The sequence below is a fragment of the Necator americanus genome, chromosome III (genome assembly GCF_031761385.1).
Source record: "Necator americanus strain Aroian chromosome III, whole genome shotgun sequence".
NCBI lineage: Eukaryota > Metazoa > Nematoda > Chromadorea > Rhabditida > Ancylostomatidae > Necator > Necator americanus.
Genome location: NC_087373.1, coordinates 626191 through 638765, shown reverse-complemented (window position 1 = coordinate 638765; position 12575 = coordinate 626191). Strand labels below are relative to the sequence as shown.

The 12575-nt window shown below is 39.6% G+C and overlaps 1 protein-coding gene across 3 annotated transcripts in view; it reads right to left on the bottom strand.

The window, feature by feature from the left end:
• Positions 1 to 286: 286 nt before the first annotated feature.
• RB195_008210 (uncharacterized protein) overlaps positions 287 to 12575 on the bottom strand; it is a gene marked incomplete at both ends in the record, with an annotated part of 23739 nt that continues 11450 nt past the window's right edge. The window contains 32 exons of one of the 3 annotated variants that reach the window (XM_064194613.1): positions 287 to 317; positions 957 to 1054; positions 1115 to 1223; positions 1277 to 1372; positions 1871 to 2085; positions 2158 to 2366; positions 2450 to 2621; positions 2712 to 2797; positions 2969 to 3107; positions 3163 to 3254; positions 3475 to 3658; positions 3772 to 3900; positions 3965 to 4103; positions 4636 to 4753; positions 4836 to 4923; positions 5489 to 5589; positions 5648 to 5752; positions 5885 to 5947; positions 6903 to 6969; positions 7113 to 7228; positions 8393 to 8485; positions 8549 to 8713; positions 8782 to 8870; positions 9717 to 9820; positions 9908 to 10002; positions 10067 to 10216; positions 11255 to 11326; positions 11588 to 11675; positions 11730 to 11810; positions 12024 to 12107; positions 12179 to 12307; positions 12440 to 12505. In XM_064194613.1, the coding sequence (XP_064045756.1) occupies positions 287 to 317; positions 957 to 1054; positions 1115 to 1223; positions 1277 to 1372; positions 1871 to 2085; positions 2158 to 2366; positions 2450 to 2621; positions 2712 to 2797; positions 2969 to 3107; positions 3163 to 3254; positions 3475 to 3658; positions 3772 to 3900; positions 3965 to 4103; positions 4636 to 4753; positions 4836 to 4923; positions 5489 to 5589; positions 5648 to 5752; positions 5885 to 5947; positions 6903 to 6969; positions 7113 to 7228; positions 8393 to 8485; positions 8549 to 8713; positions 8782 to 8870; positions 9717 to 9820; positions 9908 to 10002; positions 10067 to 10216; positions 11255 to 11326; positions 11588 to 11675; positions 11730 to 11810; positions 12024 to 12107; positions 12179 to 12307; positions 12440 to 12505 (3573 nt within the window). Of the gene's footprint in view, positions 318 to 956; positions 1055 to 1114; positions 1224 to 1276; positions 1373 to 1870; positions 2086 to 2157; positions 2367 to 2449; positions 2622 to 2711; positions 2798 to 2968; positions 3108 to 3162; positions 3255 to 3474; positions 3659 to 3771; positions 3901 to 3964; positions 4104 to 4635; positions 4754 to 4835; positions 4924 to 5488; positions 5590 to 5647; positions 5753 to 5884; positions 5948 to 6902; positions 6970 to 7112; positions 7229 to 8392; positions 8486 to 8548; positions 8714 to 8781; positions 8871 to 9716; positions 9821 to 9907; positions 10003 to 10066; positions 10217 to 10600; positions 10665 to 10733; positions 10749 to 10778; positions 10802 to 11254; positions 11327 to 11587; positions 11676 to 11729; positions 11811 to 12023; positions 12108 to 12178; positions 12308 to 12439; positions 12506 to 12575 lie in introns of those variants that run through there. The other 2 variants (XM_064194612.1, XM_064194611.1) reach the window with 2 other exon arrangements.

Sequence of the window (12575 nt, the reverse complement as noted above, 5' to 3'; positions counted from 1 at the left end):
GGGTGGTGCCAGCAAAGGTCTCACTAGGTTTCTAACCTCTACGCTCTACTGCACGGCCTCGAGAGAAGCCGCGTACGCAATTGCATCGTGGTTCATGTCGTTTTGACCATACTATATGTAATGTCGTTTGGTAGCTAACCTTACGGCTTTAGATGTCATCTGTTGATCATTCTTCCTGTTCACTGTGTGGAATGCTTTCGTTTATGCAGATGTGATGAACAATTAGCAGTATATTGAATATTTATTTTAAGGTTAACAGTTTTTCTTGAAGCGAGGGCGACAGTTATCAGTTGCCGCAGTATTTACCTCCGTTGGTGCTGAAATGGGAAAATATTCTAGTTATATTCATATAAAGAGCAAAGAGGAACAACTCTTTAAAAAAGAACGACAGCAATGATAATTTCAAGGTACGTTGAATAGAAATTAAATGTTAAAAACTGACTTATTTGGAGAAATTGCTGTCACAGTGTTTCATCTGTTTCTTGTCAATTTTTTTTAAATGGTGATTCCTAGTAAAAATTTTGAGCCTCTCAGTATTAGGTGTTTTAAACCAGAGACATGAAAAAGTCATGTAGGCATATCTGCGACTTCATAAAACGAGGAGCTACAGTAGACGTAAAACAAGCAGCTGTTTCAGTAAGCTATTTCTCATCCTTGACGAAAGAAATAAACTCAAGCAGTTTTTGTTCTCTGTTCAGAACGGAAAATAGTATGAAAGGGTCAGATCAAAATAATCAGTGAGTCTACATGTCTGCAGACAGAATCTTTCAGAAATTTCCTTTGGAAATAACGCAAAGTCATGTAATGACTCGTACATGCGACAAGTAGCTCTAATAGAAAATAAAAGAAAAAAGAAATTATTAATTCGGTTACTTCTAGGGTTTGCTGTCAGTCCGGATGAAATGATGAGACGAAATTGAAAGTTGCTAGAAAGGGAATATGAGAAAAAACGCTACCTCGCCGCAGTTATAAGAGCTTGAACAGCTGAAACTTGGTTTTGAAGCGCTTGAGCGTCAGCTCCATAGAATGAGCAGGCGCTTCCTCCTGCGATAGCCTAAAAAAGAAATTGTTTTCTATGATTATTGCTGTTTTAAGGAGGATTCAAACTACGTACCTGCATCGATTGAAGATCAACTACTTCTGTACCGTAGCCGACGGTGACAATACCGTATGTTTTAGACTGAAGCACTTGTTGAGCGACCACTTGTGCTTGGTTGGAGAAACTGCAACAGGATGACTTAACAATTAATTAGGTTGTCACCTACTAAGAACTTACCCTGAAGTGGCAGTAATGTACAGGATGAGGTGGTTAGTGAGGCCCGTGCGGTAACCAGCAATTTTGAAATTGGGATTGATGACTGTGTTGAGGGCTCTATGTGATGAAATTTTATATCTCGAAGAAGAAAATATGCACGGTAAAACTAAGAAGGAGAACCAGAACTGAGTTGATAATTACTGTGAGAAATAGTTAATGATAAGATTACCTTTAATGGTAGGATTACCGAGTAGCATCAGTGAGGGATTTTTTTTTCTATTCTAGATTTTTTAAATTGATTTCCGTCGCTTTTTGGTTCTGTGGATCTTCACATTATTTTTCATTTATTTAGATCTTCACTGGTTTTGGCTCCTTACTTAATAGAGACGACATGAAGCACGGCGCAGTTGCGTAAGCGGCTGCGCTCGAAGCGGCGCGGTGATGATAGCAGTATGAATCGAGGTGGGACCATTGCGAACTACAGCGAGGAATCGTCTCAGCAAAGGTCCCCCTAGATTCTAACCGCAACGCTCCACCACACCGAATCGAGCGCAGAAACTTACGCCACTGTACCGTGTTTCATGTCGGTTTGACTTTATTATATGTAGGACTTACAGTGCTAGTGCTTGCCCTTGAGTGTCAAAATCGCTGAATCCCTGCTTGGTTTGCTGGAGGTAATCGCTAAGCATGCTGCTGGAGCTAATCGTATCCAAGTTCGCAACAACCATCGCTCCAAGTGACTGATCACCGAATACTGGGATTATGGCCACACGAGCGTTTGACTGTGACACCACAAAGTTCTGCATCAAAGTCAGCACGAATGACGACATCTGAAGAAACACCCTATAGTTTGCATCGCGAGGTGGTACGTATTATTAGCCATCAGCATTTGTTAACACTACCTGGTTGTACGTACTCCATGCACTTTGGCTAACGTCAATAAGAACGGCGATGTCGAAGGCGAGCGGCGGTGGCGCTGTGGTCATTGTAACCGGCGGCATGGTCGTCACGACTCCTTTCGTTGTTTGTTGCTGCTTCGCTGTAGTTTTTTGTGTTGAAACCAGTGGTTTAGTCGTTGTTCGGGGATTAGTGGCCGGAGACGTTGTCGTCACTGAATATGATTAAATTATGAGAACTATCAGTGGAGTCCAGAACATATCTAGAGAAATCTATTTAGCTCCAATGAGTCCTTACCGATATTCTTGGGATCATAACAGTAGGTTATTTCTTGACGGCGGAACTGTTGATTATGGTTATCCTGTCCATAGATGAGTATCCCCATAGCTTCACTATTGCAAACGAATTCATCCGAATAGTACTCGAAAGTGCAATTCATGCGGGGATAAAGAGGCGATCGTAACAGGACCTTAAAGAATTGCTTCCGTGAATTTTGCTCACATTTCCAACAAATAATGATAAGAATCTAATACTAATATTCAGAAAAAAGTGACCAAACCTGGTTGCTGTCTGGGTCGTACAGCTCAACTTGTTTAAGAATCGTTCCTGGTATGGCGTCGGCGTGGAGAGTTACAACATAGGCCACTGGAAATTTTCGGATATGCCAAATTTCGCACAAAATATTCGAGTATGAGGGTTTAAATCATTGTTTTGAAATGATCTATTCGTAATTTCTCATTTGATATCACGTCTTTCTTCAAATATGACAAGTGGTACTGTGACAACTACGTTGATATTCTTCATAAATCTTCTCACCTCCCTTATCCGGATATGGATAATATCCATCTATGTGTGAGGCTGTTGGATCAGTAACGGAAAGACTGGCGAAGTCGTAGTACACCTTCGCTCCACCGACAGCGTAAACATGAATGTAGCAGTCGCCAGGGCTTGTCAACTATTATAAAGATCGCAATATGGTTAAAAATTGAGAAAAGTTGTTTCAATCCTACCATTAATGTATATATGCCAGGAAGTCGGTCCACATCGATTTTGTACACTGTAGTTTGTCCGACTTTAGCAAGAGTAACAGGCGTGATGTTAGCTGCAAGGAATTACGTCTGTGATCTTATGCGGACCTCTCATCTTTAAACTAAGTAATATTACAAGGAGGATAAAGCTGAGGAATACAACCATCACTTAAAAAAAATTCCTCTTGTCCTAACGAATGGTGTTCGGGATTCGGAGATTTGAAAAAGGAACCGTTATTTAAGCTCCAGTACAAATCAAATGGAAGTTCTCATGTTTCCTCTGAAATATCGTACCGTTCATCGGAGTAATCACTCCCAGCGATCCGTATGATGTGGTTGTGGTGACATAAATAGTTGTAGTTGCGAAGTCTACCTCGACAAACCAATCCCTTCCGTCTGGACATTGGAACTGTGTATGCCCAGTTGGATTCGTCAACACATACGATCCATAGAGAGTTGGGAAATAAGCGGAGAACAGCTGTAATGCAACTTGATGATAATCGAATTTAAGCAACAGCCAAGATTGTTAACAAAACAAGCTGTAATGCAGTTACAATCTCTGTGAACATTCCGCGGATTTGTGTTACTCACTGTTGATATGTCGGCCGACTTGGCGAAGAGCACGTTTCCAGTGGAAGAATAAGCGAGCCTAGCGGTTTGCGTCAGCGATCCATCCTTTGGCAACGAACCGCAGGTATCGGTGGTGTAAATGTAGGTGAACTGGAATGCAAATTATTAGGTTTTATTGCGATGAAAAATTAGAGGAAAAAACTCTAGAACTAACATGAGTTTGAAGGTCGCCAAGGAGCTGCGAAAGCGGTGGGCGCTTTTGAATGTCACTAGCTCCAGCTGAAGTGAAGACGAACATCTCACTGTTCGGTGAAGCAATACTTCCAGTGTTACTTAGTACTGTTGCCAAAGTTCTGAATTTGTCGTTATCTTCTTAGAATTTTCTGATTTGTGGCTATTTTTTTCTTTGGGAAATCGTTGCCAACTTTTTATGGCAAAAATCTATTCATTTACCTTCATTTATTTTTACTCGGTTACTTGTGTTATTCATTTACTTATTAAAAATTGTTATCTATAGAAGGAGTAAGTGACAACACTTCAGGATACTACAGTTATCCGGTCACATCTACAATTTGCATCACTTCGATCTTTTCTAGAAGAAAAACAAACGGGTCAATGGTTTTTTCAGTCAGTTTCTTTTGTACAAAAGAGTTCTAGATGACGTATATTTCCTTTTAAAGTATACTTTACGCAAAACTGTGCTGAAGCTGTTCTTCTCACCTCGAACTAATCAATACGCTTTTTTATTCATTGAAAATACTTGACTTTCAACTTTCATTTGTCAGAAATTTTACCGTTACAGAACAACCTACAAACAAATTTCGAAGTCCTTGGAAAAAGTGGGAAAAATGTAGGATATTTGTTCGAGAAATAAAAATCACTCACCCATATAGGGGCAAGCTGCAGCTTCCCTGGTCGTTGATTCTGCTTACAGCTGAATTTAAGCCCATAACGAGTGCGTCGATGCTAGTGTATTTGTAGAATTGAGATGTTATGCCGGTAGCTGAATAAAAAATATTTTTGAATGACAGTTTGTGAATTGTTAATGACATTGGTCCTTGCGAAAAAAAAATTGAGTGACGTACTATCGTAAGTGACGAGAGCATAATTGCTGAACCAATTCAAATTATTCTTCAACGCTCCATTGACAACCGAAGTCAGATTTTGCACAAGCTGAAAATCAGTTCCTTATGAAAAAAAAACTCACGATAAAAGATACACCACATATTTCTGTGACTTTTTGTGAGTTTGCGAGAAAAAAACCCGGAAAAGATACATTAATTTCTCTTTATGTAGAACCATAGCAGCGTTGATCAGTAGTTAGTAGCTTTACTCTTAGTAGTTGTGGATGTGGGAAGGGTTAAGTGTTTTTTTTTGACGTGTACAAGAACTAAGGAGTACATTCTACGCTATCCAAAATCTGCGCATTTGATCCACATCTGGAAATTTCATTTTCTTAGTCATTTCCTGAGTCTCTCATTATTTTCGAGAGATTTTCGGTTGATAAGTGTCAGGAATCCTTATTTTCATGGGCATTTTTTTCATTTTTTTTTGTGCCTCCTTCGAATTGCATTAAGTTACCACACTCAAAAAATGGTCCTATACATTCGCTTTACGTTTTCATTTCTTTCGTCGTCGTTTTCGTTTTCTTCTGTTTCTTCCCCTTATTCCTCCAATGTATTTTAGTGACTATAAAAAAGAATAATCCGAAATTGAAATAAGGAATTCATAAACTTACACTCTGAGCAACAGGTTTGTTTTGAATAGTGGTTTCAACGACGATTACTAATGTTTTGTAGTCAGGGGAGAGCGTTATTGGTGTTTTTGTCAAGCAAAGTTCTGGAAACCGCCGATTTTCGAACCTCATTAATGTGAGAACTTCGAAAAAAGCAACTACCGATTTCACAATGCATGCCAGTGTATCCGTTGGTGCAATTACAACGTCTATTGTCGTTGGTCAGCGTACCACCGTTCACACAAATTGGAATATTACATTGTTTTCCTGAAATCTTCGTGAAATTATCTTTTAGATTGGACAAATACTTGAGAAATATGTGCTAGAGGTGGTAGTAAATGTTCAATAGACTGGCTACTTAGCTGATCCATAAAAGTGTTCGTAAGAAAAATTCCGTACCTGTCCAGTACTCTGTGCAGACGCATGTTCCCTGCCATCTTACTCCACCATTGCATGTGATTACTAAATGCTATGAAATAAGCTAACTGGAACAAATAATTGACAGAAGTTTCGTTTACGCCAAGCTCAGAGAGCAGTGCACTCAAATGAAATGGTCAAATTTGGCCCGTCAAACCGGATTCGCACCAATAACACGACCAGAAATTTGAATGAAAACGTTTGAAGGTTCCTAGCACTAATTATTCGTGCTTTGATTGTTTATTTCATCGAAAATTTTACAAAATGTTGTCATCAGATGTTTCATTAGACATAATTTGGTCCATTGCTTCTATCAAAGGCGGCATATTACGAAAATAAGTTATGTTTTCTGATCTCTTTACGAATAAGTAGAAATGGATTTCTAGTTCATGAGTATGAGCGCGATCACGCTGAATCCAAATCAGTTATCCAGAAAAATGGTGTGGGAACGGTCTTTTTGCACTGGATCTTTTTACGAGGCATCTAATAACGTCTACGAGAGTAGGCAGCATACGCGCCGTGTCCGTCAACGGACGAGAAAGACAGAGTCGGCAGCCCACGATTGTCCGCTCGCTCATGAGATTCCGCTTTTAAATCACTTAGCGTTTTTACTTTTGTCTATTTGGTTGTAGATGTATTCGAATTCTACAAATCCTACAATTGAGTAACTTTAAGATGCTCTTAAGGGAAATTCCTGATTAGGAAAAGTTTGAGATTTGTGAAGGCACAAAACTGCAAACGTTTAAGCTTTGACTTGATCCAAAATGGGAATGAATTAATGAAATTGAATGTGAGCGCATTGTTCTGATTAACATGATTTTCATGCACGTAGAGACAAGCTTACAAAAATTCCTAGTTAGTAGAAATTATACTTTTTTGCATAGAAGACCTTTATAAGTGTGTTCATTGTTTATAAGTGTGAGAATGGTTCTTATAGTGCTACCAAGATCGATGGTTTTACTTCCAAATTGGAGCCAGCTGGAACCTGTGTGAAACTCACTTTCTTTCGAGCAATGGGCAGTTGTGACTCTTTGGAAGAGATTTCCGAACACGTCCTCACCAATATGCTGGAAAATCGAAGAGTAAGACAGTAAAGAAATATATTTAGTTGTTTTCTGTAGTTGAGAAGGATTTGGAATACAAGGAAGAAATTGTGGAGTTTCCACTTTTTGATGGTAATTCCAAAAGCTCTTGGCGATCGAATACTTACCGTAATGGCCAACTCATTCATGTCTGCTGCTCCATTCGGACACGAGAATGTTTGCGATGCCCATGGATATGAACAAGACGCTCGTATACCGTAGGTGACAGCGTTGTAGAAGGTGGCTGAAAATGCTGACTTTCAGAAAATTCTACATTTTGCCTGATAAAATGTTTTATTTCAAAGCAACCGGATCCGAACTCTAGGGATTTGTACATACTTGATGTCGATCAATCAAATATTGAGAAGAAATGGCTTTTTGTCAGTAACAGTAGTTCATGATTAGATTCTCTCCTGGATTTTATGTTGTTGGCGTTTTGCCAGCTTTCTTGATATATCAGGTATCGTTGTTCAATCCTCTACGGATCATAGTGTGGGATATCATCATAGATTCTTAGTCCCAAAAACAAATACTGCGATGCGTTTGTCGTGTGTTTGGCTGGCTGCATTGGAGAAAAGTAATCTCAAAATTGATGAACTTTACCCTACATTATTTCGATCATTCAACACTGTTAAACTTCTTAACGCGTTTTGATCGCCTTTGCATTTTTTTCTCAATATTAAATTGACGTAACCTTCAGTAGAGGAGTTGAGGATCAAATCCATCTTCTTTTTTTATCGCTCAAAAAGTTTTATTATCTTCCTAGAAGCAACTTGGAGAGTAGATTAAACAATTTGATGGAATCCGCCTTCGAATACATTACTCTTACATGGAAGTAAATACTGTACAGTCCAAAAATTGCGGTCTCCATGCTGCGCTCAACTGTGCTGTCGGTGGACTTAGAGTTGACGGATTGAGCAGTGGATTTCTCGCTTAACTTTGCAATCCTGCTAGAACCAAAACGATGTAACAACGCTCCAATAATACTCAGCTGCGAGCGGTTTGAGAGGGCTTCGTTTTGAGCGCTACGATTTAAATCAATTCGCTTTGAGCGGACAGTATGTACAATCCAATCGGGAGTTCTCTATCTTTGAACTACGTTCCATCCATCCACTCTTCGTATGAGTTGAATTTATCGTGGATAATCGCGCTTCGGTGCATTCTTCTTACCTCATTCTCTCGCTCGAAGTGAAAGAGCAACTAGAAGTTGTGGCATTTCGTACGAAATGGCTTACGCCTTATTGCATCAGAAATCAGAATTGTTTACTTGACGTTGAGTTAAAATTTGACGTTTAGGGTATTGGTTTAGAGAGGTTACTACTATTTTCATCCCAGTGATGTACTGTAGGTTGTTCTATAACTGTGGATGTAGAGAGTAATTGATATCAAGGGTAATTAATGTTCAAACCATTGTACGCGTCATTGATCAGAGCATGAGTGAGTATGGGAGTGCGATGAGCGTTGTCCAGGCTGTGCACGTAGGTAATAAGTCGATTATTAGCTGAAATTCAATTTCTGAAAGATTTACAAGTTTTCTAGAACATATTGGGAAAAGCGGACACACTTGAGTCGCCTACAGGATCCAAGCCTGGTTGGTCGTCGTTCACAGAGGTCGCATATCCAGCGACCACTTGAAGATCACTTTGTAGACGCACTTGTACAAAGCACCATGGCATAGTGGTAGAAGCGACATGCACTGTTGCGTACCATTTTCCGGCCGGTAAATCGACTAAAGACGAGCTCACTCAAAATATGTCATGGTTCTACCTGAAGAAATTCGTCAGAGAAATGACTAACCATCTCCAATCACGTTCGGCCGATGATCAGGATCATATCGATGCTTTTGACAAACGAACGATCGTTTCACAGCGCATGAGTCAGGCGTCCTGTCAGCAAAAGTTGGTGAAGTGACAAGAATGTTCTTTATCTCTCTTCTTCCATATTTTCTCATTCGTAACAAGGAAGTATTCCGAAGAAGATTCCACGTTTTCTTCGCAACCTCCACTTAGATTTTTTTAGCAAGTAAATTAATCATATCAAATCATGAATCCCATCGAATCTGAGTTAGCATTTCTCTAAACTTTTGTAGCGGTTCTTCAGCAAATGGTGATTTCCTTGGATGCTTCGTTGGTTTTTCCTTCACAAATCTTATTTTTTTGGAACTATATCCTGAGAATATCGTTTCTAACCCAAACGTTCTCTCCTTATCGTTTCCAACCTAAACGTTCTCTTCTCTTGAAACCTCGGTATATTTCTGTCTATATTTTTCAGTATTTTTTTTAGATGGAATTCTTTATTTGCGTGACGTTTCGGGTGTCTTGCCGCCTAGATAGAGATTGATTGGAACAATCCTACGTTTAATCCGTCAAGTGTCACATCACCCTATTCCAGAAGAAAAATAAGGTGGTAAATAATGAGGACACAAGTAAAATAAGGTAATGAATAAAAAGGAATAGACGTAAGACTGTTCCAATCAACCTCTATTTAGGCCTCTGAAGACGGCTAGAAACCCGAAACGTGCAAATAAAGGGTTCCACCTAATAACCTCGCAGGCACACTATTAAAAAAATATCATTTCTGTCAATCTCATTGCTATTCCATTGGACGAGTCTTACTGTCTACATATCTTTGTAGAATGTGGAAAACCGAGGTTAAAATCTGCTTGCGTGTTCGTTTAATGGTTAGAAAATAGAAATGTCATGAGATGGATGATCTGAGATGTTATAACTAACCAGGTGTTTCCCGACTGTGTTTGTTTACCATCCCAATATACACATTGCTTATTAGGATCGTATGTAGGATCTTGACCACCAGTCCAAAATGTAGGCTTCGTTAACTGGAATTTTTACTTCGATAGTGAAATCTGCGTCGGTAGATCCATCTTTTTTAAAACTGTTCGAGGTTAGTAGAATGACGAACTCACAGGCAACATAGCTGTTCCATCAGGTCTATCCCAAACGTAGCCAGTGTTGTTCGGGTTGATCAAACCGAACCAGAAATCGGTTCCATAGCCCTCTTCTGCAAAACGAAATGATATCTTTCAGTGATTGGTTTTTGAGAGAAAGATTAGATGTATACTCACTCAGTAAGTACTGATGTTTAGCATCGCTGAGGTCATCAACAAGACTGCCGCCAGAATCATGACAGAAACGATCAGCCTGATCGTACGTGAATGGTCGGAGGTCGAACAGGATGCAGTATTGATCAACTTGGTCCCATCCACTATCGCATGCTAGAAGTTGCATATGGAAGGCGAGATTTTGACTGCTGCCTTGTGTTAGACAATGTTCAGGACGCAGTTTTCGAATGTCACCGGAAAAAGAACCCCCCTCACAGTCAGTTCAGAAATCAGAGGACTCAGTTTGTTCATCCAGTTTCAACTCTTCACATCCAAAGAATTGACGCGATCAAAAAAGTTTCATTAGTTGTACTGGTATAAAGATACTTTCCGGATATAAAAATATATACTGCACTGCCAAGTAGTTTTTATTTTAATCTAATTTTTAAGATAATTTTAATTCACTTGCTTCCATTTGAACAATCTTATAGATGTTTGCGCAGACAATTCCAAGCTTATGGTGCTCCTGTTTCTTATTTCTGGATTTAATTGGGTTACCTCGCATTTTTGCCGTTGATACTTGCAAACTGTGTCCTTTACTCGACGTAGTACTACCGTGAACCTGAGGTCGAAAATCTCTCTGAACACTACCTTTAGCCTAAAATTAGGTTAAAGCCAACATTACGTTTACCATGAAGGGGACCATAGCGCCCAGTGGTTTTCCGATTCTGCATGTTTATGTTATGTTTATGTTTAACCCTGAGATCAGAAATAATATTTTAATTAAAGGCATCACCCCACGAATCTGAGGTGGTGCAGATTTCAGGTGGAGTATTCGTATACAGGATAGGAGACTACGGAGAGGGAGGTGATTCCGTCCATTTCTTGCTAATTGCCGTAAAAAACGACCCGGAAGATACCGCTGCAATCGTTTTGCCGCACCATTTTGTACAAGAGGTTCGATTGGAGCGCGCCAGTCCTGTGCGGCGCCGCATCTTCGGGCCGTTTTTTACGGCAATTAGCAAGAAATGGACGGAATCACCTCCCTCTCCGTAGTCTCCCATCCTGTATACGAATACTCCACCTGAAATCTGCATCACCTCAGATTCGTGGGGTGATGCCTTTAAATAAGTAGTTGTTCACAATGATGAATACGTCATCTGCGTAGAAATTTTGTCTAACTATGAAAATCGCAGAAAAGAGACAGCTCACGTTTTCGAACTTCAAGGATATCCCAGCCAGTTGATGGATCGCTCATAATTACATCGGCTGGTTGCTCGTTACCTGAAAAAAGGACAGATGTGACAATAGACAAATACATCTCGTCTACTCTTTTCTGATACGATCCCTGCTTCATATTTTTTAAGTACGGACTTTCCGAACTATCGGAACGTAACTGTAATTCGACAATTTTTCAGCGTTTGATTCAGTTTAATTTTCTTCACGTTGCTAAATTGCCATGGAATAGAGGAATTTTTTTTTGGTCCCACTGTAGAGCATATGAATAGATTTTCCCGTCTTTTTGAATGATTACCCATATCTTACCATCTCCATCGAAAATTTTCACAGTTTTGTTGAATCCGATGGCGTTCAATTGGATTGTTTGAGCATAAGCATCAATTGGGAAGAACATCTGAACAATTTTTGATGACTGAAAAAAATCGGAAGAAAAAGACTGAAAGCTTACTTGCATATGATCCATGCAGTTGGCCTGGAACTGGGAGTATACGATGCCCGACGAAAATTGGATTGGAATGAGGCGGGTAGTCTGAAAAAGTGCATAATTTTCTTATTTCTCTCAAATACAATAGGTTGTCAGAAAATTTTGAAAAAAAAAATATTTTGAAATGAAATTTCAAGTGAAACCACCAAGCTACAGTTGAAAGATGCAGTTCGATGTCATTTCAGCTACACATTTCCTTGTAAGAGCTCTATTTAGGAAGTTTGAATAGCCATTTGTGTTGGAAAAACTCGAACTCACTGCTTGAGGGATATCAAAAGGATGAAGAGGATAGTTATAGCCAGTAGTCGATGATGTCAAAGCGAAAAGGGTGTCGAAGTCATTCTGGAAACGAGTAAGTGCAAAAAAAAAACGTAGACGTCGACCTCGACTGGAACTCTCTCAAGTATTCTCACATCAGTTGCATTGCAAGCGTAACCTTTTTGGAGGATATTGACAAAAGCGTTGACGCGAATACCCAAAGCTCTCGCGTTCTCATAAGCTGTGTAGAAATTATCAAACACAGTTTGATCCTGAGGAGATGCCTGAAAATGATGTCTTGGAACTGTTTGATTAGAATTTGATAAGATGATCATCCATGATAGACTCGTATGTTGCTGTTCTGGAGAACTGCAACAAAATCTTCAAATCTTTCAGTGGAATACAAAAAGGCTGACCGTGAAGATCTCCACATACGAGCCGAATCTTATCATCCTCGACAGTTTATCGAGGCCTCTCCACAGCTAAAAAGTAGGAGTTATCATTTTTAAATCGCGAATTTGTTGGATGCCGTAAAGCGTCAGTAAGCTCTGA